At 38.5% G+C, this 27,116-nt stretch overlaps 1 protein-coding gene across 3 annotated transcripts; it reads right to left on the bottom strand.

Annotated features, from left to right (window-relative positions):
• Window positions 1–24,759, bottom strand: si:ch211-225b11.1 (uncharacterized protein LOC561694 homolog). 3 transcript variants are annotated; one of them, XM_022198816.2, is made up of 13 exons: window positions 24,123–24,759; window positions 22,411–22,545; window positions 17,465–17,675; window positions 16,260–16,392; window positions 15,255–15,389; window positions 13,496–13,599; window positions 12,270–12,394; window positions 8,795–8,907; window positions 8,041–8,181; window positions 7,803–7,902; window positions 4,508–4,608; window positions 4,265–4,432; window positions 1–3,167 (listed from the first exon to the last, which is right to left on the bottom strand). In XM_022198816.2, the coding sequence occupies exons 1-13, from the start codon at window positions 24,322–24,324 to the stop codon at window positions 3,054–3,056; spliced, it is 1,782 nt and encodes a 593-aa protein (XP_022054508.2). In that variant the 5' UTR covers window positions 24,325–24,759; the 3' UTR covers window positions 1–3,053. The 3 variants fall into 3 exon arrangements, with proteins under 3 accessions (XP_022054508.2, XP_051806528.1, XP_022054517.2); XM_051950568.1 differs by lacking the exon at window positions 24,123–24,759 and adding an exon at window positions 20,272–20,391 and having other exon boundaries at window positions 22,411–22,530; XM_022198825.2 differs by lacking the exon at window positions 24,123–24,759 and having other exon boundaries at window positions 20,272–22,541.
• Window positions 24,760–27,116: the final 2,357 nt, after the last annotated feature.

Raw genomic sequence — 27,116 nt, 5'->3', positions numbered from 1 at the left:
TTAAATTTAAAAAACAGTCTTTAATATGAAAGATCAAGAGTAAATTTGGCAAAGAAATAGCAGGTTTGCATATTTTTTTGTGCATTGCCACTAACTTAATGTACAATAACAGAAAAGTGTAACAAATTAAATAACAGCACTGAGGGACAAAGGTGAAAAGTGCTTCTGTTACAGGAGAATATTTAAAAAGGCAAATGAGCTGTGATGGTTTACGGATCAAAGAAGGTCTGCAGGTTTTCATTCAACCACAAACTGCAACAGCTGACTTCAGACATAAACAAGATTTCAGGCAGGAAGGTTAAACTGACACTAATCACTGAAAAAAAAATGGTGTTTTGTTAAAATGAAACCTGACATACACTACCTGTCAAAAGTCTGGACGTACCGTCCTATTCAATGCTTTTTATTTATTTGCATTATTTTTGACATTGTAGATTAATACTGAAGATCAATGTTTTTGTGTTTACAACATAATTCCATATGTATAATTTTATAGTTTTGATGTCTTCAGTATTAATCTACAATGTAGAAAATAATTAAATAAATAACACTGATGGTGTGTCCAAACCTTTGACTGTTGGACTACAGATTCTGAAAACATGGCTATATTAAAAGCCCATTAAAATTTCTATTAAGTTAACTAAAAATCCAATTCTAAAAATCTCAAACACTAACCTATTGTAGTGTAAATGTGCTTCTAAATCATCCTTGCAATTTTAAACGGCTGACATAAAAGTAAAATAAGGCATCTTTGCAGCAACATGTGCTCTGTGCAACGTTTTAAATAAATGTCGAATGAAATACAGATTACATAAAAAGTGGTGAAAGGCACATCAGGCAGGTGACGTTAGCTTTCATGACAAAAAAAAGACGATTCCTTTAGCCGTTTGCACAAGACTGAAAGCAAATACAAAACCCTCGCAGCAGTAAATGGTGGTGTGATATTAAAAAACAACATGCATCGCAAATCATTCCTTGTATCAATTTCAGATGTTTTGTGCATCTGTTATCGGAGCGTATTCTCATTACATTTCAGAGTAAAAGGCACCTCCCGGCTGAGTGTTTGAAGAGCTGCCTAGAAAGACAGAAAGGGCCAAACACGTTCTGCAGGGAACATCCTCAAAGACAGTCTCACATTAAAGTGTGATTTTTCCATTGACACATCTGGTCATTTCCAGCAGAGTAGTTCATCTGCATAATAACATGAACCCAAAGCTTACAGTTCCCACACCGACTGACTGAACCTTTCCTTCTGCATGTCATGCGGAATCTAGACTTTACCCTCAGACACAAGAGGTGAAACATTAAAACATTACTGAGCAGTATGGTGCAGTCTTAAAGTTAAAGCTTGATCCAGAATAAATTATGGTTCCACCAGAGTGAACTTTGAAGCTTCCTTCTCTGTTAAGAACTTTGACATCTTTATTTATTTTTTATAAAGGCAGTGACTCAATGCAGGTTTTGGGTCAATAGAATCTGCAACATAACCAAAGAGACTCTCATATTAGCTGATCATTGTTTCTCCTCCTGAAGATTATCTTTCCTCATTAGCCCAATCCAGCTTTACAGCAGCAGATCAAAGGCACCACTTATAATCTCTAAACTCTTGTGAGTTACAGGCTTCAAGATAGTTAACAATAATCCATGCAGCTTATCCTTTTGAGGGTTGCCAGGAGGATGGGAGTAGTTAAAATAATATTTAAAAAAAAAAGAAGTTGTGGTATTCAGTAATGTTAATAATAATACAATAAAATAACAACTCCTTCTTCAATCCATGGTGATAAGTTAAAACCAAAGCACTGCGTCACCTTCAGCACACAGAAGTATAACATTTACCTGCGGTCTAGATCACCTCACTATTAAATGTGAGATGATCTGGACAACAGTGATGGTGCTACAAACCCAGTCTGAAGTCTCAAAACTGTGCATTTATGTCTCTAATTTAAATTTTGATTTAATTTGACCACGTCTGCTTATCTGCGTTCAGGGTTTTCCACATTATTTGAACGACATTCAGACAAAGTCACTGTCTTTTTTTTTTTTTCGGGCCCGAACACAAACTACATCCCAGTTCAGAGGCTGGATATTTGCAGGGCACCTTTTTGTGTGCAGAACTCCTCCTGTTAAAACTGACTCTCGACCTTCTCTGAGGTCAGACCTACTGATGAAAGTCTGATATTTCTAAGTTTGTACCCGAGGAGCTGACCTCCAGCGGTGAATGGCGTGTAAATACCAGTGACAGACTAGAATAGGTTTTACAACACCTGAGTTTAGACAACTCCGATAGCTCAAGATGGACAACTGGCAAACTGAATTTAAGTGTTTTACATCCATTTCCATTGTGTGTTTCTGTTCTGGTTTGTGACTGACAGCACATCAGGGTGCTATCAAAAATAAACAATCGAAAAGCTACATCTGCCTTCTGTTATTTACACACTGCAGTGTTTCTGGTGGTGTCTCACTGGTGATCACTGCCAAAACTAAAATATCTAGTAAATATAATGAAATTATTGGATGTTTCTCAGCTTTAAGAGTTCATGAGGACTGCATGAGTAGTACATTAAAAAACAGACATTGGATTGTGTGGTTAAGGACCACACAGATAACACCAGCTGATGCAATAAAAACTGAGGCCAGAGGATGCTGGATGTCCCTGCTGTGCTTCATAGAGATTTGAAAGCCTCTTCAACCCCATTTTGACATAACTGGCTGGGAAATGTGGCTTTTAAAGTATTCAATTTTAGATGTTTTAAGCTAAAAAAAAATGTGTAATCCCAAGATTACCTCTGACATGGATTATTGTTACAGGGTTGCACCACAGAAACCCACTGACCTTTATCACAAAATAGAGAAAACAAGGAAAATAATTTAAATTTCAGTGTTTGGTTTGAATGAGTGTCTGATCACACTTTTTTTACTAGAAATATACAAATGCTTGGATGAAGTGCATCTTTGGATAAAGTTGTGATGAAGACAGAAGAATGAGGAAATATACTTCAGTGTGTTATTACAGGGTTTGGCATGAAGAAGCGCAGGCATGGTGTTGGTCATGGTCATGCCGTTGAAGTGAACAGTCTTTCTGATGCTGGGTTTTCAAGGTTTTGTTTTTCCGGCAGGAAATCCACAGCATCCAGGTCTATCGTTGGCATCATGGCTGTTTGAAGTCTCTGAGGATCAGAGAAGGCAATGTTTAAGGAACAAATATATGATTTTTTGCAATATTTCATAGTTTTTGATGACTCTTGGATGAATTCCTGACAGTTCAGATATTTCTGTTCCCTTAGGGATAAAGCGCAAATACCAGATCGACATTAGAATTTGCATATTTGTCTGCAGTTGTACTTTGTGTTTAGTTAGCCATTAGCAAATGCTGACATGCTAACACACCAAAATAACATTTTAAACATTAACATACCTGCTAAACAAGTATGTTAGCATTTCTACCTAAAACATGATAGATTTTGCCATCTGTCAATTGTATCAGCTGTTGTTGGTCAATCACAGATGTATAATTATTGCGTATCTGAGGACCTTTTTGTTACAGAACATAATGTAAGAGAGAAGAAATTTGGGGTAATTTAGAAATACTGTCGTCACATTGTTTGTCCAGCAGAGGGCGATCCAAAGTTTTTTGTTTACATTATTCTCAGCACTCTGCAGCACATGTAGCAGAGTAGGTATCACAGCTGAGCAAACACAGCTGCTGCAGTAAAAACAAAAAAAAGTGTCTTCATGTTAATATGTTAACTGGTATCTGAAATACAATGCTGGATAAAATAAAGAATAACACAACCATTTTCCCTTTTTGCCAACATACTGTGTGTATTTATATATAAGGAATAAAAGCAGGGAGTTTGAGCTTGTGCCATCAGTCTGTTGTTTCATGGCACCTGTTTAGAGGATTAAAAGACTCCCCGTCTCTTTCATCTACTCTTTCATCTACTTAATATGCTCAGTGGCCACCAGCAGTCTGATTGCGTTCTTTGCATGACCTGTGATTTATTGGTAGTGATGCTGTTGATGCTGCCGTTTGTATTTTATCATTATGTGAAGTTTTTCTGCACAATAAATTTCATCTAGTGGGGCAATAAAGATAACCTTGAAGCTTAATCTTCAAGACAACAACATCTCGATTTTTTTTACCCCCAAAAATCAGTATCAGCATCTTACCAAAATATCTCCCACTGTTTGGGCTCTTATGGCTATTACAAGGTTTTTGGTATGCTGATGTTATTATTTAGCTAAAAGTCTGTATCATCTGTACCTGAAGAAGTGATCCTTTGTTATTAAAGACCTCTTGAATTGCGCCAAGTGGGATCCACATGATAGAGATCAGCGAGATGCCCCAGCCCAACCCATCGGCCCACACTGGGTATGTGTACTTCCCATAGTGGGCAGGAGTGTATTGAACAACGCTGGAGATCAGTATGCACTGCACAGAAAACACAACAGTCTTAAACATTACCATTATGGGTGATTTAAGTCACACGGGTTGAACAGGACTCACCAGCACCAACATGGGGCAGAGCAGCAGCCAACAGGCACGAAAGTAGATGTTTGGAGTTTTCCCAAGCATCCTTTTGACCATTAAGGAGACACGAGAGACACCTGACAGGAAAAAACAAGAGGTGATTTAACATCTGGCTGCACTGCCGGGACACCGACATCCACTAAAATGTCTACATGTGCTCATTAAAGAAAGCAAAGGTCTGTTATGTTTGAAAACCATTTTTTCATAATAACATGGTTAAATACTGTAAACTCTGCAGCTGACATTTAACGGCAGGCTACTGTAAAAACGGATGGTGTGAGCTGGACAGAATTTACTTTATGTTGTATTATTTTTCCTAATTATTTTTCTTAAACATATTTATTCGACCACAGTTTGTCAAACATTGCTGCCTTTGAATAAATGTTCCCATTTATAAATAGTATTAGTGGTATATGTGTTTCAAAAAGTTGGCAGACCTTAATTCTGGATCGTAAAGATTAAAGGAACATCATCATTTATGGTATACGTTTACATTTCACAGCAGTTTTTATGCATTCTAAAAGAATAAAATGTAATTTATAGGCAACAACACTTATAGTTAATGTTAATTACAGTACAAACTCCATATAAATACAGCATATTATTTACAGTATACAGTGAACCTCAGATTCTGTTGCAGAGTACTGTGATCAATCATACAATACTACAGTGTTTAAGAGAATTACAGTTTTAAAATTGTAAAAATACAATACAATATGGTGACTAGTGCTACCAGTATTTCACTCTAACTTCACATTTATTGAACAAAGCAGCAAAAAATTACAGGTATTACTTCTTTATGTAAATTACAATAGTATTGTGAAATACTTTTACTGTGATTTTACAGGAACAGTGTGTGTTCACATATATTGAATTTAAATATATAATCAGGCTAGCTAAATGTATTGGTGGCAAATGATCTAAAAGTTGAAAATGATGAGATGTGAGGAAGGGTCATGACTGAACTGTCTGAGATAGCTTTGATAAGACTGTTTCCTCTGAAACTCCTCTGTGTGACATTTAACCTGCTCAGAAGACGTGCAAGACCACAGTGTTCAGGACGCCAGACAGACTGAACAGAGACTTTGATATAAACAGGACATGCAGCTCCAGAACATTATGCACTGGTGGGTCAGTGTGAAGGTTAAAGATTTGCATTTCAGTTTGGACACTCTCCTAAAACATTGCTCTTAAAACCAATTAGATTAGTTGTTCATTTCTCTGCATGGTTTACAATAAACTAAAATTAGACCAAAGTTTACGGACGGCTCAGAATTTAATCACACCGATAGCATGTTAAGTGCCGCATATGACAATAAAAGCATTTGAATCATACACATGGGAGCATAAAAATAACAGAATAATTCTCCACTACAATCCTCAATCACGAGTAACTTGTTGCTGTTGTTTTGTAAATATTAAGAGTATCTTAAATTCCAAAGTGCATTTGTATTGTAAATACACACGTGGACAAAATTGTTGGTACCCCTCAGTTAAAGAAGGAAAAACCCACAATTCTCACTGAAATCACTTGAAACTCACAAAAGTAACAATAAATAAAAATTTATTGAAAATTAAATAATCAAAAACAGCCATTACTTTTGAATTGTTGATTAACTTAATTATTTAAAAAACAAACTAATGAAACAGGCCTGGACAAAAATGATGGTACCTCTATAAAAGATTGAAAACTATTTGACCAGAGTGACATGATTAACTCAGGTGTGTCATTTAATTGACATCACAGGTGTTTCCAAACTCATAATCAGTCAGTCTGCCTATTTAAAGGGAGACAAGTAGTCACCCTGCTGTTTGGTGAAAAGGTGTGTACCACACTGAACATGGACAACAGAAAGCGAAGGAGAGAATTGTCCCAGGACATCCGAAAAAAAATTATAGACAAACATCTTAAAGGTAAAGGCTATAAGACCATCTCTAAACAGCTTGAAGTTCCTGTGACAACAGTGGCTCATATTATTCAGAAGTTCAAGACCCACGGGACAGTAGCCAACCTCCCTGGATGTGGCCGCAAGAGGAAAATTGATGACAAATTGAAGAGACGGATCGTTGGAATTGTATCCAAAGAGCCCAGAGCAACCTCCAAAGAAATTAAAGGTGAACTCCAAGGCCAAGGTACATCAGTGTCAGATCGCACCATTCGTCGTTGTTTGAGCCAAAGTGGACTTCATGGGAGACGACCAAGGAGGACACCACTGCTGAAAAAAACTCATAAAAAAGCCAGACTGGAATTTGCAAAAATGCATGTTGACAAGCCACAAAGTTTCTGGGAGAATGTCCTTTGGACAGATGGGACCAAACTGGAGCTTTTTGGTAAGGCACATCAACTCTATGTTCATAGACTCAAAAACCAAGCATACGAAGAAAAGAACACTGTCCCTACGGTGAAACATGGAGGAGGCTCAGTAATGTTTTGGGGCTGCTTTGCTGCATCTGGCACAGGGTGTCTTGAAAGTGTGCAAGGTACGATGAAATCTGAAGACTATCAAGGCATTCTGGAGAGAAATGTGCTGCCTAGTGTCAGAAAGCTTGGTCTCAGTCGCAGGTCACTGGTCTTCCAACAGGACAACGATCCAAAACACACAGCCAAAAACACCCAAGAATGGCTGAGAGAAAAGCGTTGGACTATTCTAAAGTGGCCTTCTATGAGCCCAGATCTGAATCCCATTGAACATATGTGGAAGGAGCTGAAACATGCCATTTGGAGAAGACACCCATCAAACCTGAGACAACTGGAGCTGTTTGCTCATGAGGAGTGGACCAAAATACCTGTTGACAGCTGCAGAACGCTCATTGACAAATACAGAAATCGTTTAATTGCAGTGATTGCCTCAAAAGGTTGTGCAACAAAATATTAAGTTATGGGTACCATCATTTTTGTCCAGCCCTATTTCATTAGTTTGTTTTTTTTTAATAATTATGTTAATCAACAATTCAAAAGTGATGGCTGATTTTGATTATTTAATTTTCAATAAATTTTTATTTATTGTTACTTTTGTGAGTTTCAAGTGATTTCAGTGAGAATTGTGGGTTTTTCCTTCTTTAACTGAGGGGTACCAACAATTTTGTCCACGTGTGTACCTGCCATTCACAGTCTGAACATTTTCTTTTGCCCCAAAAATAAGGTACTATCTCCACTAATAACAAAAAATGGGAATATGAAAGATGTTCTGTTTAATTGCCAGAGCAGCTCCTGCTGGTTTTCACATCTAAAGTTTTTACTGTGAACGGGACATTTAAGTTGAATATTTACCAAAGATCCAGCATACAGCCACAACTTCAAAGAAAGCCAGGAACACGAGGGAAACCACAGCAGTGTAGTGATCCATCAACTGAAAGGCATAGATGCCTCCCTGTGAAGAGAGGACAACAGGGCAGAGGAAGGTTGAAATGACAGGAGAGCTGCCTCCAACGAAGCACCTGTTACCACACGTAGGTCATAAAACACCCTCAAATATGTTTTTCTGAGAAGTAAAAGGAACTTACTGTACCTTAGTGATGTGTGGAATCCCCAATGCAAAGCAGATAATGCACACAGACAACACGATCAGCTCTTCCCTCTTTAGGAAACGCAGTATTTTGGGTCCAAACTCGTCCTTTATGAACGTCACACCGACCTCCACTGTGGCAAACTGTAGAACACAAGATTTATTTATAAAAAGAAAAACATTGCACTGCTTTCTGAGTATAAGCCAGTTCCCTTTAGACTTGCAACATTTGTGTGTCTTTGTCTGGAGCGCAGTTTTAAGCTCATTAATCACTTCATGTCTTGGAGATGAGGTTATTATGAAAGCAGAGATCCTGACCCATTTGTACAAGTTAGTGTCTGAATGTTCTCAATGTTGCGCAAATTGTTGGTGAGTAATAATTTCCAAGTTCATGACCTAAAAAAATGGGCTGTTATGTAAACAGTTACAGAAAACTGGCTGAGTGTCCTGAACAACAGAAAACATCTTTTATGATTGCTTTGCTTAAAGTAACTGAGTAATTAGACATCACAACAGTGAACATGAACACAGCACAAGACAACATCTTTCCTCCTGACAAAACAAAGTCGGTGACAAAAAAAGGTCACTTGACACAAGCGTGCAAACATTTCCTTACAAATTCAAATATGCAAAAGCTTGAGTCTGTTGTTGAAATGCAGATTCAAATGTGCAGAGCTCCAGTGTTTTACATCTTCCCATGATCTTCACAAACGTCCTCCTCCGTCTTCACACCGATGTGAGATGTGCCCATGTTTACCTGACTGTCCAGGCCCAGACACAGCAGCATGAAGAAGAACAGTGGAGCCCACAGCTGAAAGGCAGGCATGGTGGAGAGGACCTCAGGGTACACAACAAACACCAAACCAGGACCTGAAACACGATACAAGGATGCAAATATTCACACAGGTCAACGGGTTCAAGATTCTTTAGGCTGAGCTGCATTTTAACCCTCTGAGCTCCTAAACCCACCATGGTTCAAAAGGCATGTCATCTCTAAAAAAAACAAAACAAAAAAACACCAAAAACCACCATTTATCAGTCAGAATATATAAAACGGAAAGAATTGAGAGATTTTAAACTTGAACAAATCGAGTGCTGTACAGTTCCATCAGGAAAAATAACCAAAATAATCAAAAATTCACATAAAATTGTGGCATTTCATCAAAATTCCTTGATTCTACACATCTCATTTAAATACTCTTAAAAATAAAGAATTTCAGATCCTGTAAAAGCAAAAAATTCTGTGATCCTCAGTGCAACAGAGAAGTAAAGACTGACTCAGACAGAAAATCTGAACATTTTCAAGCAAACTGCTGGTACTGTTTAGACAAAGCAGGTGTCAAGAGAAACTGAAAGGGGGAAAAAAAACATATTTTAAATCAATAGATTAAATGCAGCACTGCTCAAAAACAGCATACAGAGCAGCAAGTTGGTAGAAGATACATTCATCCATCCATTATCTATACACCGCTTAGCCCTCATTAGGGTCGTGGTTGGCTGAACTCTATCCCAGCTGACTTAGGGTGAAGGCACTCTCATTCACACCTACGGACAATTTAGAATTATCAGTTAACCTATGCATGTTTTTGGACTGTGGGAGGAAAGAAACAACACATGCACAGGGAGAACATGCAAGTTCCATGCAGAAAGATCCCAGGCCCAGGGTGAGATGTGAACCAGGGATCCTCTAGCTGCAAGGCGTTGGTGTCAGCCACAGAGTTAGAGACGCGTTGGGTTTCAGAGGGTTAAATCTCTATTATTTTGGACAGAAAATAAAGGTTTTTGTCATTTAAAAGCAAAACCGTTAGTCAGTTCAACATTTTGGTAAATTGCTTATTTGTTTTCTTGCCAAGAGTTTCATTAAAAGATAAATACTTCTCTCCTGTCTGCAGAGTAAATATAAAGCGTGAGTCAACAGTTGGTTAGCTCAGATTAACATGAAGAAAAGAGAGGAAATAGCAAACTTTGCTCAGTCCAAACATAATCCACCAAGCAGCAACTCTAAAGCTAACTGATTAACACCTCACATGTCACGTTTAATGTGTACAAAAGGCAAAGTGCAAAAAAGCCCCCACAATTTGTCACTTTTTAGTTTAGTTAGGTGCCAAACTATTTTTGGCCAATGACTTCTGGAGCCGGGCTGCACAGTGTCGTAGCGGTTAGCGCTTTCGCCTTGCACCAAGAAGATCGCTGGTTCGTGTCCCAGCTTTCCTGGGATCTTTCTGCATGGAGTTTGCATGTTCTCCCTGTGCATGCGTGGGTTGTCTCCGGGTACTCCGGCTTCCTCCCACAGTCCAAAAATATGCTGAGGTTAATTGGTTGCTCTAAATTGCCTGTAGGTGTGAGAGTGATTGTTTGTCTGCATATGCAGCCCTGCGACAGACTGGCGACCTGTCCAGGGTGTCCCCTGTCTTCACCTGAGTCAGCTGGGATCGGCTCCAGTCCCCCCCGGGACCCTAGTAAGGATAAAGCGGTGTATAGAGAATGGATGGATGGATGGGACTTCTGAAGCCTCCATTAGTTGCCTTTCAACCTTGAAGATTCACACTTACAGAAATTATTACATAAATAAACAGAACATAACAGAGTCATTAGATAACTGTAAGGTGCTACGAGGATATGAGTCTATTACGTTTGGACAGAGGTAGGCTTTGTCACCTGTTTGGGGTCCCTGTGTCCAGATAGACTAAAGTTTACTACAACCAAACTGATAAATCAGAGCAATGAAAGTACATAACAGTCTACTGCTAAGGCTGTCTCAGGCTACTGAGACGTTTTAATATCAGTTCATTTAGTCTTTCCTGATGAAGAGTGCCACAGGATACAGTTTCAGGAATGACAATTTGATGAGACCAAACAATACTTAAATAAAAAAATGAACAGTGCTGCAAGTTACAAGTACTGAAGGTAGATGAAGGGCAGGATACTTTCACCTTGACCTGTCTTCAATACATTTTCAAAATATTCACAGAAATCTTACAAACTTGATTGACTTGTTTGTAGTTAGTATCTTGAAATCTTGAAAGAGTTTGGACACCAATTCAACATTGTTGGCTCTTAGTCATGTTTCTCGAGTCTTTTCTTAGCAGTTTTTGTGGTGTGGCAGGGTGCACCGTCTTACTGGCAGAGTCCATGGCCAATAGGGACTGGTGTTGCTATGGGGAGAGTGTGGTTGGTCTCTTAAAACGTTTAGGTGGGTGATTTTTATCAAAACAAGATCCACATGAATGCTTGGATCTGAGGATTCCCAGCGGAAAACTGCATTGTAACAAGATGATCAGAATTATTCACTTGAACCTTCTGTGGTTTCAATGTGACCAATTATCATGAAAACAGCTTCTCAGGGAGCAAATTAAACTCATCATTTGACTCCATCACTTCTCAAGATTCTTATCCAACCAGAGGCCAAACACAACTTGTTTCTGTTGTTAATCATGCATCACTTAACTGACGAAGCTCATGTTCACTTAAACATTCAGTTACTGAAGACGAGAGTATCTCAGTAGTTTATTCTGCTCAAAGATGTGCAAAAACAACCCTAAACAGCCACTAAACTAGACATACATAAAGTTGCATTTATGTTCCAGCTATGTATGGTTATAACTCAGAACAGCTACTTAAAGAGGTACTCAGGTACTTTAGTATTGCTCTTCTAAATGGGTGGATATACATAAGACTGGAAAGGCTGATGTATTTCTACTTATAGTCTCTAGTATATGCGAAGGTCTAAAAACACTGAATTTTACACTTCCTATAATGCAGTTCAGTAGACTCTCATTAGACCTCTGCTGTCTTCAAGTAGACTTAATTTAAACCCTGTAGACAAATCTAACGGCATCAAGAGTTTACAAAGTAACATGACTCAGCAGACACTATGTATCTGTTTTCACAGGCTGAGCAGGGCTCCTTATAATGACTAAACTAAACTTCATGTGTAGAATCAGTGGAGATTTCCACTATTTATCCCTGAGTTAACTGCATAGGTCAAACAAAGTAATCCGGATGTGCACAACTTGAAATCTGGGGCTTGTTTTTCCATGACAAGAAGGGGAAAAAAAACATGCACGTTCTTAAAACATCACAGTCTGTATTTGTTTATCCATGCCTATTTCTTGACATGACTTTATACACAACATCCACGAATCCATGGCTCTGTCTTCTTATTTAGATCCTTAAAATTAAACAAAGCTATGAGAACGTAGTGTCACAGTTTTTCCAGGCTTGTTGCTTACCATCTGTGGCTATGTCTTCCACTGGGAGGTTGTGTATATGAGCCATGTAGCCAACGGAGGAGAAAATCACAAAACCAGCCAGGATGCTGGTGAATGAGTTGGTTAATGACACAATCAATGCATCCCTGCAAAAGAAGGACAAAAGAAGCTATGTCAGTCCAGTTCTAGTGTCAGAGAAACTCACTGCAGTTTATGCATTTATGACACCGTTGCATGTCACTAAATTTGCGTCTTTTCTCTTCTGTAGTTTGTAGGTTTCTCTGTCTATAGGGCTACATGTTTCTGATCTGCATTTAGTGGCTTCACCAACCTGCGCTTGTAGTCTTGTTTGCTGCCTGTCTGTTTCTTAATGCTCTTCCTTTCTCTCTTTGCTCTTCCCTCACCCCAACCAGATGGCTGCCCTCCCTGAACCTGGTTCTGTCAAAGATTCCTTCCTGTTAAAAGGGACTTTTTTTCTGTCTCACTTTCGCTAGATGGTTGCATATGTTCTTTTTTTTTTTTTTCATAAAACTACATTGTAAAAAAATGGAAATCCATTTTTAACTTTTATAATATTTTCCTGTAAAATTACACTATTTTAACTGTATTTTAAAATGTTGTTTCGTTACTGTTTTTTGTCATTTACACAGTTTTTCATGTTTTTTATAGCACCTTTGTCATTTGCTTTTCAGTGCAGTAATTCTTAGTTTTCTGTTTCCTAAATTGTTTCATTTGTATTCATTTCATTTTGTGGACAGATGTTTCAGTTCAACTCTTTGCAGAATAGGAGGAACCTTCTGAGACAACAGCTAAAGTATATATCAGCACAGTAAATTCAGCCAATTTACAAAGCTAAAACCAAAACTGAAGCTTCTTCCTTGGATTATATATTGACCTACTGCTGTGAGCTAAACAACAAAGAAGCTATTTTTCACAACACAGACTGCCGTGATCACTGCTGTTCAATTCACAGCTCACTGTCACATCTGTAGTGCATTATTTTTAGAGTAATTAGTCATAAATGTAAAGACATTTTTAATTGTTTTCTATTTTTCAATACAAGTGGTGGTGCTCTAATATACACGCTGAGGTAACCAATAACAAAGTTACATTTTATTTCCCATTTTTTTGTCCATCTAATGATTACACTGAAATGTCATTCTCAGCTAGAATTTTTCTAAAGAACAGTTTGCTGCAAATCAAAGATACACTGCAGCTTTTCCCAACACAGAATATTGAGTCTTTACCTTAGAATGTTGTTGTCAAACTTGTTGTAACTGGCCATCGAAATCATGGAGCCGAATGCTATCCCAATGGAGTTGAACACCTGGGCAGCTGCATTAACCCAAACCTGTGATGGAGGTAAAGGAGAGCATAAAGATAAACTTTGGTATAGTTGAAGGCCATGGAATTATGTTTTCTCACTCAGTATTTGGGGTTCTACCTGTGCAAGACAAAGTTTAACCTGTGTTGGTTAGAGCTGAGTATGCAGTGTGTTTTTGCTCCATTTATTATTATTTTCCAGATTTCTGCCTACACCAGCTTTAACTCACCTAATAGTTACTTAACCCTCATATTTTTTCTAAAACTTAGATATTTGCACATTTAAGAAGGAACACTTGATTTGACAGTGGAATTCACTTCACTTGCAATTATTACTTCAGTAAGTATTCAGATGTTTGTTCTCAGCAACCTGGTGTCGTTCTGAAACTAAAGATTTGGGCTATGAAGAGGTCAAGGCCCAACAGAGGTCTGGACTATACTGAATGTATAAAGCCACGGCTCTCAATTTTGCAGACTATCAGAATATGTATAGTTAGGGATTTCCAGGAAAAAATAATAGCATAAGAGACTCAGATCCCCTCATTCCTGGAGAAGACTGAAGCATACAAACATTACACACAGATGCACAAAGCACTAATAGTCCTACTGAAACAGGCATAATAAGAACCTGAAAGAACACAACATAATGCTGAACAGCTACAATATTATCTTATAGTAACTTAATAAAGGCTACGAGCAGATTGCATCAGTCAAAATAATCTTATTGTATCAACTGTAGTACTGAGTTTGAATTTTTATTCGACAGACCTTGTACTTTGGAGCTCTGACATTCGAGTATTGTACCGCTAACACTCGTTATCTATTACATCATTCAAGAGCAGCCACAGGAAAACAACTAGAAAGTGGTTAGGACCAGAAATACCTACAACAGACTGACAATACCTTGAATATTTTAAAATGGAAACCATTACTTTTACTGTCAGACTGCAGCAGGAGAAGTTTTAAAAAAAACTAGGAAAGTTTGATTGTGTACATTCCAATTACAAGCTTGTTTAATGTGAATTTTCTGTCCATTTGGTCGACTGACGTGCATCTGGAAGAGAGATTTTAGAACAAATTAAGTCTGTTTCTTTCTTTTTGTTTGTTTATTTCTGCTTCCATCCATTGTAATGATCCTTGCATTCTTCTGTACTTATTTAAAGTCTTCATTATTGTTTTTGTTAATAAAATGTATTGTGCAAAAGTCTATAGAATTTCTTGCCTTATACAATATATGAAATTTCTTCTTATTATTATCATTATTTTTGATATCTAGAAATCTCTGCAATCTCCCAACGTGTCCTGACCCAAACTTCAGGAGCCACCATTCTGTTTTAACTTCAGATTTTACCTTGGCATTTGTTCCTAATGTGTCCTCAGAACAACGTAGGTAGTTCATTGAGTACATTGCTGAAATGACCTCTTACAGTTCTTACATTTGTGAAATCTGAACCTTGAACAGACTCAAAATAAAGCCTGTTCCCTGAAAAGGGGCGTGTGGCTCAGCAAAAACTGAGTGCATCGAATTTGTAAACACAGACGAGTAATATATAAACTCAATACCATTTATCAGTTCCTATTGTGTGAGATAATGATTAATTTATGTTCTAGTGCCAGGGTGTAACCAGGGTCACAAAGGTTAGCCTACTTTTTACTGTTACTTGTTCATGACTGGAGTCTCACCTTCACTTCAAACAGCTTGCCCCAGACAGGAGTCACAAAGTAGAGGATCCCGTTCTTGGCTCCAGGAAGCTGCACATTATTGATGAGTAGGGCGAACAGGATGAAATATGGAAATACAGCGGTGAAATACACAACCTGTAACGCAGACACAGTGAAGAGCAGACACTGATGAGTTGCAAATGATAAAACTTTCTCTCTCCAGTCATTGATTAAACGTCTAAAATGTCAGCCCTGTTTATCAAAGTTACGTATTTAGAAGGATTTTTTTCATGAAAACAATCCCTTCATGTGTAAAAATGGGTTAGATATAACGCTAATCTGTTTGGCCTCTTTAGAATAGGTGGCTGTAGGAGGTCTTCACCTAACCCTTCTACCACTAGCAGCAGCTTGAGCACACCAGCTCTCTTACAGCGCTGCTCAAACACTGCAACACAACTCTGCACAACACACTGGCTAGTTGTAATATTGGAGTAAGTCAGCTGTATGTGTTCAAACTGAAAATCAGTTCTGAGGAAGAAAAATAATATGAAAAGCGCCATCCTGCAAGTTGATGTGATTGGTCAGTTAGGTTTGAAACACAAGATGTCTGAATCTGTGTTGTTCCAGACTGTCATTCGCACGCTGCCGTGTTGACATCATATTTAGTATACTAATGCTGTCATACAGGCATGCTAAAAAAACAACTTGTTTTGCTACTGTGGATACCACTAGGATGATTTGTGTTCTGCTTTCAGGTAAATGCTTCCATCTATGTAATTCTGAAGCGCAAGTGTATTATTTCAGCCACCTCTTCAGAAAAACAACAACAAAAAAATGATAACTCCAAGGTCAGACTACAGACTGTGGACTATACTCTTGTGACCGCACTAAAATTGCCAAAGGTTGCCTATAAACCTCCTTGTCTTTATCTCATATCACTGGATTACAAACTTTAGCTGAACAGCAAGATGCAATCAGAGAATGGCAACGGCATAATCTAAATCATAATGTTAATAATGTTCTGACCTTGCCAGTGGATTTGACTCCTTTAAATATGCATAAATAAACAATGACCCAGGCCAACAACAGATAGCCAAAGAGCTCCCAGCGAAGACCACCAGCTTCTTCGATGCCACTGGTCTTCTCCAGAAGTCTGCGACTGGAAAAATGGAAAAAGAAGTAACTATTGTTGAATTTTTAAAGGCCCGACAACTTGGTATAACTCTATAAATACCTATGAGTAAATGAGCAACAAATGAAGTTTGAGTAAAGAACATGTTCTTTTTATTTGGAAGTGTTGACTAATCTGCTTTAGCGTTGGGTTTAATTTTGTATTTTAGCAAACTCTCAGTAGTTGAAAGAAGTATGCAGCAGCAACACACATTCAGAGAGAAAAGAAACACAGAAATCTCTGGAGTGAAAGAATAAACGAAGCTTTTTGATTAGAAAAGTTTTCAGGACTTTTAACCCTCTGAACTCCAAAACTTGTCAGGGAGTTTGAAAAACATGTTTTCTTTTCTTTTTTTCTTTAATCACTAAGATTTTCACGTTTATTAGAGAAAAACAAAACAAAAAAAGAAAAAAAACAAAGAGAACTGTCAGATTTTTACATTCTATATGGCCCTTGAAGTGTTTGTGACGTGAAACCATGTTGCTTTAAAAAAAAAAATAAACCATTTGCTTTAGTCAAGTTTTGTAAAAATAAAAAAATGAAATAAAAAATAATCTGCACTTCCCAGCACAAGTCATTAGTCATTAGTGACTGAGCTGTGAACAACATTCTCATAAAGAAATTTGAGAACATTTCAGCTGAACTGCAGGCTGTGTCTACACAGAGCAGGTAGAAGGCAAGGAGGAACAAAGGAGTCAACATTTCTTCCAACTGTTGGAAAAATAATTCTAATTGTCTTTTTTTGTGATTTTTATCATTTATGGCATTGTAAATGTGCCATGTTGCACAAAAGCTATTTTTGAGTTGCCTGTATGGTTGTGCTATTTCTATAAAGCTGTAGGACTTCATATCACAGTAAAAAGCCTACAGTGAGCAAAAATGTGACGGGAGCAACATACACCCAGAAACTGCTTGGAGTTCAGAGGGATAAGAAACACACAGCCTAATTTGAGTGAGGACCACTTATGCAGTAAATAAGAGCTACAGCAGTATAATACAGAGAGTAAACATCTAGATAGAGTGTTTTTCTGCAACTGAAAATGCAGTGAAGTCTCCTCACTCGAAGAACTGCTGGCTGGCAGACTGCAGGTGGGTGGCGTTGCCGGGGAAACCACTGGAACAGTTTCCGACGTCATTCCAGGTGTTGTTGCAAGACGTCCAGGGGAGGGTCGCTTGGAACGAGTTGAATAAATAATAAAGTGCCCAGCTCATGAGCACATTGTAGTACGTGGAGAACATGAAGGAGATAACGATGATGGCCAGACCGACACCTGTGGAGTGACACGTGGGAGTGGGGAGGGCAAAGTGAGAGACGACTCTGCAGAAGCCGTGCCATCTGAGGGAAAAAGACTGTGTGCGCTTTACTTTGCAAAAGTGCTTTAAAATATTTCTCAATCTCATTGCATAATGGCGGGGCAATTATTAGGGCCCAGGATTACAATTACAGGTGCAGTCCATATCTCGGGAGAACAGAGGAGAAGCAGTATTGTGCAGTAATCTCTGCTCGGTGGGGGTCGAACCAGGCCATAGATAAGAGGAATTCCTGGGGCCAAGGATTAGAAATTCCTCTTATCTATGGCCTGGTGCATAAAACAGGCTCTTGATCAGTAAGTAAAGGTGAGATCAAAGTCCTCCAACAGATGTAAATGATTCAGTCTATTGACGCCTGTGGGTTCTAGCTGTGTCAGGTTTCAGGTTGGGGTGTGTTTGTCTGTGAGTGCCATGTGTTTCTATTTTTTTCCACCCGTCTCCTCCGCTGGGAACTGAGCAACAACTCAGCTACGGTGCTCGGTATCTACAACAGGTAGAGGTTCATTATTTAGCTCAGGGACACATGAGTAGACAGGAAGAATTTAACCTGAAACCTTGTAAATACATGAAGGTTACTAATGAAGTATGCTGGAGAAGCCACTTCACACCTTTTATTTCTATTGTATAACCGGCCATTTCTAAATAACCTGCAGTGATATTTGCAGAATTTGACACAACAGCAGATCTGCTGTTCTTTTTGTCTGTCAGATAATTTTATATGTTGAGATCAGTGGTTTAAAGCAACTGTTATACGTCAAGGTAAATACATGCATTTGCTTTCTTGTAAGAAGTAACTTAAATAACGGTTATTATTGTTCTTACTTCATATTTTGCACCTTACATCTGATCTCCTGTTTCTACTCTTTGTGCAAAGCTAATTAGCGGCTGGTTCAAATCATGATTTAAGGGGACAGAACATTTCACTCAAACTGCTTGCTGCCAGATAACTTTGGAACATCTTCCCCATTACCTTTTCCAGTGTTAGTGGGGTCTGTTTCTGACTCGTTTTGTAACTTTCCAAAACTGACCCTGATCGGCCAGTTGTGTGGAAGGTATGCTGGGGTTTCAGTATGTGATGCTGAAAAATTAAGATAACACAAATGAGCCAAAAACTACACTTCCTTCAGGCTTACACATTAAAATGTCTAATTTTACACCAAAAATAAACATGTTTAAAGCCTGGAACAGAAAATGGTTTTGGTCTCTATAGCTACCTTCCCTGTTCATGACAACTGACAGGGGGTGAATTTCATTTATAACCAACTTTATTAAAACCCATTCAAACTGTACTAAGACTTAAAGTTATGTATTATTAAGGGTGTGGACAATTTGAGTGGCAGGAAAGTGCCGTCTGAGGACAATTGTGGCTGAGCTTCGCTTTGCTCACACTCAGCAGACATTGACTGAGTTACTACACTTAACTTCATAACCGCTTTTCAGCAAACCTGTGGTTAATAATGTGAAGGTTTATTCTTCTTTATATGCAGACCAGGGCTGTACAACCATTTGTGTGTCTTTTCATCTGAACAACTGAGTGTATTATTTTCATTTCTATCCCTAAAATGCTTCTCTCCTCTCTTTATGACAACTGGCTTTATGCTGGCTTGGATCGTGGCCATCAGGTGGCCTGGTGCAACAGTATATTGCACAAACCTTCTATTCAAGTTTTAATCGACCTTTGCAGTATAGATGTGAGAGTGGTAGCAGTCTTCTCAACTAACCTTTGGCAAGAAAGCGAATAGATGTATTACTGAAAACTTTTGGATTATTAGTCTTCCTGATGTTTCACGCTGTGCTATCGTCGCTATCTTTGTTATCTTTGATGCTTAAGAATGATAGCCACTGATGGTAGCAGTAGGAAATGGCTTTGAGCTGTTTTTCAGCAGTATATAAAAACATTTCTGCAGCTCATTGTGGAAGGGCCGGAATGCCATGCTCCACTGCCTCTGTGTCACTATCTGGTAAAATGGAAGGAGAGGCAGCTGAAAAACAGCTTTGTGACACCACATCAACAGATCCAAAGGAAACTCCCCTCTGATCTCCAGGATCAGCTACAAGTACTGGACATGATCCACAGTAAGCGCTGCTTCCTTTGTTATCGCCAGTTTGCCACTTTTCATCTACACATCTGGCTTACATGGTTGAGTGCTCTGCTGGTACACCAGACGCACACCAATTGGTGTAGCGATGCATCATTTCAAACTAAATCAGTCTGCTGGACTCGAAAACAAGGACGAGCAGACAAAGAAGTCAGTGCTTTCATCTTCAGTCAATTCTTTATCAGTTTTTTGACCTGTCATACCTCCTCTGTCCTGTGGGTGTCCTCACTGGGATAAATGACACAAAAAAATCCTCAAATGAAAAAAAATGTAGCTGATTAAATTTTTGTATTTACATGCCAAGATTAAATATCTTAGCACGCAAACATGCAGAGATGTAGACAAATTAGGTTGATTTGTTGTATTTGTGGGCAACTGAATCACAGGAACATCACAGTAAACCGCACTCGAGTCACACAGGGAAATCATTCAGAAGAACATACAGAAAAAAAACTACCTTGTTTTGGCCCTTGTTTATCACAGATCATTAACCAGGAAGAAATGAGCGATAAATCAAGTGAAGGACCCAAACGTTTTGACCGGGTAGAAAATCTCTGTCATTAAGGAGATAAGAAAACTATGGAGAGAAATCTTCAGTTAGAACAAGACAGAAAGCATTTTTCATTTCATACCCACACGTAGAGATAGTTGATGGCTGGGCTCTTGTTTGATCTGGACAGTGAGCTGCTGACTGTCAGTGTTCTCACAATCTGCACACTTCAGTTCATTTTGGTAAAAAAAAACAACTTTGCAAAAAGCTCCTTATATGGTAAAATTTTTTCATAAGCACTGTAAGCTTTCCAAAAAATCCATTATACTGCTGCATGATTTGTCTGATATTCACAGTGTGATTAATGAACTAATGCAGACTGTAAGAGCACATGTTCAGTCACCCATATTTGACTTGATTATCATTCAGATATACAGAATTCAGGAACATTGAGTTAAGGTATTCTTTGAAGATTTGATCAGTTCTTTCTTACAAATTTAAAGACATTCGGTCTCAGGCAATAAATTAGAATTTCATGCCACAGTCCAAAAAAGACTCAAATAGTTGAGTGATTGTAAATTTTGCTTAACAAGTTCTCATCCATCAACATGTGAAAACAATTCATTGCTCGAAGAAAAAAAAATAGTAATACATTTAATTATTTCTTTGGATCTGTAGCATTAAATGCGCAGGCTTAGAGGATTATGGGATGCAGCATGTCACCAAGTGCTGCTCAAGAAGATAATGTTCTCTCTATAATACTGTAGGTTTTCCACCTTACTATGTAAAGTGCACTGAAATGTGACAGAAAAGCATTTGAAAAGAACTGTATTTTCTTTCTTCACCTGCCAGGCAGTGATGACAGGAATAATATGTTAATTTAACTATAAGAGAGACTTAATGTTCTCTGCAGTTATCTGCAAGAAAATATGTGCATAAGCCTTAATGAAATGGAAACTATGGATATCAGCAAAAATGCAAACTTGTGCATCTTTAACTCATGTAGTAGTTACTGAAAAAAATAATGAATATTTTCAAAATGCCTTATCTCTCAGTGTGAAGAAAATCCTTACAAAGATTTCTTAAAAACATGTAAAAGCCACTAAGATAAGTTAAAAATTGCATTTTGTACAGCTGGACAAACAGTAAAACAAATATCTGTTAGGAGCAGGTTCATTACAGCCTCAAAAAACTGGACTTTACAAGCTTTTTTATTGGGTGAGACATGCAAACTGTGCCAAGTGGCCAAGATAAACTAGAAAAATGGCTTCACGTTAATTAATATATAGACTTTCAGATAAACACAGAAGCAGGTGTAGTTCATGCTTTGAAGTGCACAGTGACTTTAAATGATGACTACACTGAAGTAGAGCTCAAATGCAAGAAGAACATTAGAAGAGGACATTAAAGTTTGGAATGCCATAAGTTATGTCCTCACATGTTGTTTGGTCCTTGTTCTGAACACCAAACCTTGAATGTTATTTCTAATTTGAAATTCTATCTGGTTGGACATGATTCCCAAGTTATTATGAATACCGACTCACACGTTAATAAACTAATCATGCATTTTCATTTTGTTATAAATGTTAAATATGTGTTTCTGGTAAAATCATTTGGAGCAGTTAATAGGACCACACTGTTATATTGCAATTGTCCTGATGAGGGATAGTCTCTTTTGGGCTCATTGTTTACATACTGAATTGATTAACTGGGGTATCAGGGACTGATGTTAAATAATTGATGTTCAACAGTGGCTTGTAGTTGCATCTTTATGGTTACCAATCTTAAAAATGTTCAGTTCAGCACTTTGTTCAGTTGCAGGAACCCTGTGATCTAAGTACATGAGAGACTTATAAAGGTAAGACAGGATGCATATTTTTGTCAGTAACACTGGCTAAGGATGAGTTAATTAACCAATAAGTTAATGGACTTAGAAGAGATTGCTACACTAATGCATAAATAAATACATAAAGTTAATATGCATGCACAGTCACACTTTGTATGCAGACTTTGTGTACATGCACCTAAAACTAAGATGTACTCTGTGAAAATGAAGGAAACTCCGTCAGATATTAATCCCGGTCACATGACAGGAGAATCACTCACCTTTTAACAACGGACAGATTTTGGCGAAAGCATGCACAGGCCCTAAACGAGTATACTGGCCAATAGCAAACTCCACGAAGAGCAGAGGAATGCCGCACAGCAGCACCATGATGAGATACGGGACCAAGAAGGCACCTGAATGGACAGAAGAATTGAAAATGCCAGTGGGCAGCTTTAGGGATCTCCTAACAGTTGATAGTGATGACTTTCTAATTGGTTACTAATCTATAGATCTGTGCTCAAAAATAAACAAACCACAGATGACCTCTTGGAAGTAACAGCAGGCCTGCAACATGGTGAATATTTTCTGTAAGCTTAGTTTTGGGTCTCCTCATATGTCCTTTAATCAGGACAAACACAAACTAGCCTTTACTTCTAACAGAACACTCAGACTCGTATCTCAGCCAACCTCATTTATGAATGACTTTTTGCAACTGCAGAATGATGGCTTATATCAGTGGACTCCCACACCTTAAAGAAACCATGAATCTTTTGTCAATCCAGTGAAAATGGAGAGAAACGAGAGCCTGTTTGACAAAAACTGGAGTGTATCTGTGTGGAATTTTGCAGAGTCATTCCTACAACAATGTGGAATCCTGACATGAAGAATTTGTGAGAAAGAAGTCTGTGTGATGAGTACCAATAAGGATACGCTTTTTTATTTCTGAACTGTTGAAACATTTGGTGATAATAATTTAGTATGTCTCCAGTAGGCACAAACCAGTTTCAGCAACAGGAACATATTTTAGTGTGTAGGATGAATCTCATCCCCAGCTACAACACAACATGCACAGATGTTTGCTGTTATTTGGAAAAACAAAAGATTATTAAGGACTGAAAAATAGTACAAATTTTATGAGTTCTTCAAAGAATCACAGACAAAAAATGTGGATCATAATAAAGATATATACAGGCCAGAATTGTCACTGTCTTTCATCTGTATTTTAATAAATAGTTTGTTCTGTTACAAAATGTGGCTGAAAAATTACACTGTTTATTGTATTAAATGCTTGAAATTTTTTAAAACATATTTTACATTTATATTAACCACTTTTTAACATGTGTGGACATTTCAGTATTGCATTTTTTTAAACATTTATTTTCTGACTCCCATGCTGCCCGAAACTTTTATTTTATTGTCAATGTGTCTGGCTCTCAGCATTGATGGCTGAACACAAGAGTAAAGATCTTTAAATCTAAATTTAATTGATTTCATCATTTAAATATTTTCTACAGTTTTAATTTCCAAGTAAAAGTGTGATACCCAGCACCACTGATGGACTTTTCTTCCCAGCTTTTGCTGCCGCTGCAGTAATGTTATCCTTAGTTATAACTGAGACTTGTCTAATATGAACAGACATATTTGTGTGCATAAACTCTGACTTTAAGGGCTGTAAATAGCAGTTACGAGTTTTTCAAGAGCTCAATGACATGCTTGGACTCACTATTAATACAGTAGCCTATATATTTTTGTTAGGCAATAGAATAGTGTTTATAATACACAATAATGACAGCCATCAGTCTTACCTGATGTAAGCTGCTTTAAATGTCTATTATATATGGTTTTTACAGTCCCGCCTTCCAGCTGCCAAATAGAAAGCTACAGTATTTATATCACTGTGGAGATATTTCCTTCTAAATCCACATTTGCTGCAGGTTGTTTCCAGATCGGATTTTTGGGTCGGTATTCTCCACCTCTGAGGCAGTCTTACCTCCACCGCTGCGGTAACACAAGTACGGGAATCTCCACACGTTGCCCAGTCCCACGGCATAGCCCACGGACGCCAGGATGAACTCGAGCCGCCCACCCCATGTGGGTCTCTGCGCCTCTGCATCCGCAGCCGCCTCAGAAGGCTTCAGATCAGAGTCCCTCTCATCGCACTGAGCCTTGGCGTTTTCGGCTCCGACCTCCATTGTAGCAGTGATGAACGTAAAGTGTATTTATTATCACAGTCAGACGCTCCTCTGAGGCCAATGATGGATCCCAAAATGACAAAACCGGTGAAATTAGACTAATGCCGCTGCATCGGTGCAGTTGAATAAAATGATCCTAAATGATGCTCAACGATGACCCAGAGAGAAGCACAATGGACTTCTTGAACGCCCAGTTACTCAGTGGTTTATATGAGGAGGCTAATTGGCGCCTCTAAGATCCAGGATCTCCTCTAACAGTGACCGGCTCACGCGTGCACAGCTCGCCCCATTCACACTCGGTCCTGTGTAATATGACACTGAGACGGCCTTTTCCATCCTCAGAGAAGGCTGGACTCGACAAACATCGTTACTTTCCGCCTTTAGATCAGCGCGCTCCCTACAGGCAACAGTATCTGTCTGTAGGCTGCAAGAGAGAGGCGTGTCGCAAAGTGAGGTCACTTTGCGACACGCCTACTTTGCGACACGCCTCTCTCTTGCAGCCTGCAGACAGATACTGTTGGAGAGCCTTCTCCGCCCACTTCGAAGAGGAGGGATATTAGAAGTTTTTTTCGGCCAGCAGCAGCAGCAGCAGGGGACACTGTAAGTAATGTAAAAAGACGTCAATGTTGTGGACGTGGGGAACACACTACTGAAAGTCCGACCTGCATCAGAGTTAGCGTAACATTAAATTGTGGGAACTTGCTAACCTGCAAAACTCGAGTAGGAAGCTGCTTAGAGAGAATTGTCCTCCTGTATGTGTTTTCTACTGTTAACGTTAATTAAACTGTGAGAAATGTAGTGAACTCTGCTGGAAAATATAGAACCAGAAAAACGTGAGCAAGAAGCTGCTTAGAGAGAGAGAGGTCCCAGTCTGTGTTTCACAGGAAAGTGTTGACAGTAAAAAAAAAAAACACATGCTGCTGCTTTTCTTCTTGTAAACGGCCTGGTTTAGAAGGAAAGAAGGCTAGAGCATGTTGTGACTTTACACTTTTGAAACCAAATACCTATTAGTGCATTTATTTATTAATTAAAATGTATTTAATTATTTTCTACATTACTTATTTAAAAATATTTTAATTTGCAGCCTCTGCAGACATTTTTTCAGATAATCTACATTAATCATGATCGAGGTAAAAAGTTCAATTAATCCCGATTTAGATTTTTTCCATAATTGCTCAACCCACTGATGCACTTTAGAGATGAAAATAAGGGAGAAGAAGATGAAAGAGACCAATTATGTCCCGTCCCCAGCAAAAAGTGTACATGCAGGTTATGCTGTTATATCGTCCCTACCAATGTTGAGACCAAACCTACGCCCTTGTGGCAGAGCAATTATTATTTTTCAAACTGTTTATTAGTGACAATCAGCTAAATAACAAATCTGTAAAACAATTCCAAAGCAAGATCAACTCCAGGACAATAACACATAAATTAGATTAAAACAGATTCAAGTGTTTCATCCTACCAGCATATGATGGCCACATTTGCAGCCATAAAAGTCAGTAAACCCAATAACCACTTTAGTTGAAGTTAAAACACTTTGCACTCCCATCGCACATACAAAAAGTCATTAACAGCAATACAATTTATCATTTCAAAAAACACACATAATGCATCTAGCCTTTGTTTAAGTACTTAGTTCTATTTATAGCACACACATTTACTCAGCTATAATACGTTCAGCATTGTTTTAGGCCAGCTCCAAACTGTTCCCACAAAGTTGGGAGCATGGAATTGTCCAAAATGACTTGGTATGCTGAAGCATTCAGAGTTTCTTTCACTGGAACTAAGGAGCCAAGCCCAGTTCCTGAAAAACAACTCCCCACCATAATCCCCCCACCACCAAACTTTACACTTGGCACAGTGCAGTCCGACAAGTATCGTTCTCCTGCAGATTGCAGATGGATAAGCGATTGGTCACTCCAGAGAAGGCGTCTCCACTCCTCTAGAGTCCAGCGGTGGCGTGCTTTACACCACTGCATCCCATGCTTTGCAAATGCACTTGGTGATGTGCGGCTTGGATGCAGCTGCTCTGCCATGGAAACCCACTCCAAGAAGCTCTCTGCTGAAGCACTGTTCTTGAGCTAATCTGAAGGACACATGAAGTTTGAAGGTCTGTAGCGAATGACTCTGCAGAAAGTTGACGACCTCTTGGCACCATGCGCCTCAGCATCCGCTGACCCCGCTCCATCAGTTTATGTGGCCTACCACTTGGTGGCTGAGTTGCTGTCATTCCCACACACTTCACTTTCTTATAATACAGCTGACAGTTGACTGTGGAATATTTAGGAGCGGGGAAATGTCACGACTGGATTTGTTGCACAGGTGGCATCCTATCACAGTTCCACGCTGGAATTCACTGTGCTCCTGAGAGCGACCCATTCTTTCACAAATGTTTGTAAAAGCAGTTTGCATGATTAGGTGCTTGATTTTATACACCTGTGGCCATGGAAGTGATTGGAACACCTGATTCTGATTATTTGGATGGGTGAGCGAATACTTTTGGCAATATTGTGTATAGATAGATAGATAGATAGATAGACAGTAACATTAACATTAAAAGTTAGCATATACTCTGATGATATACACTTGCTGTACAATACGATAAAAATACTTCTAATTTTAAAATCTATAGAAATACTAAATATAATTAAAATTCAACATACAATATTTACACATTTCAAGGCACAGTGATTTAAAATTATTTAAAGTGAATGTGAGTGATTTAATGTGATTGACAGTAGGTGGCGCCACTGTCATTTCCTTCCATTTTGGGACCAAACCTCCGTCTC

The sequence above is a fragment of the Acanthochromis polyacanthus genome, chromosome 7 (genome assembly GCF_021347895.1).
Source record: "Acanthochromis polyacanthus isolate Apoly-LR-REF ecotype Palm Island chromosome 7, KAUST_Apoly_ChrSc, whole genome shotgun sequence".
Classification (NCBI taxonomy): Eukaryota; Metazoa; Chordata; class Actinopteri; family Pomacentridae; genus Acanthochromis; species Acanthochromis polyacanthus.
Note: the sequence above shows the minus strand (reverse complement) of the source record. Positions and strands in the feature narration are given on the sequence as shown.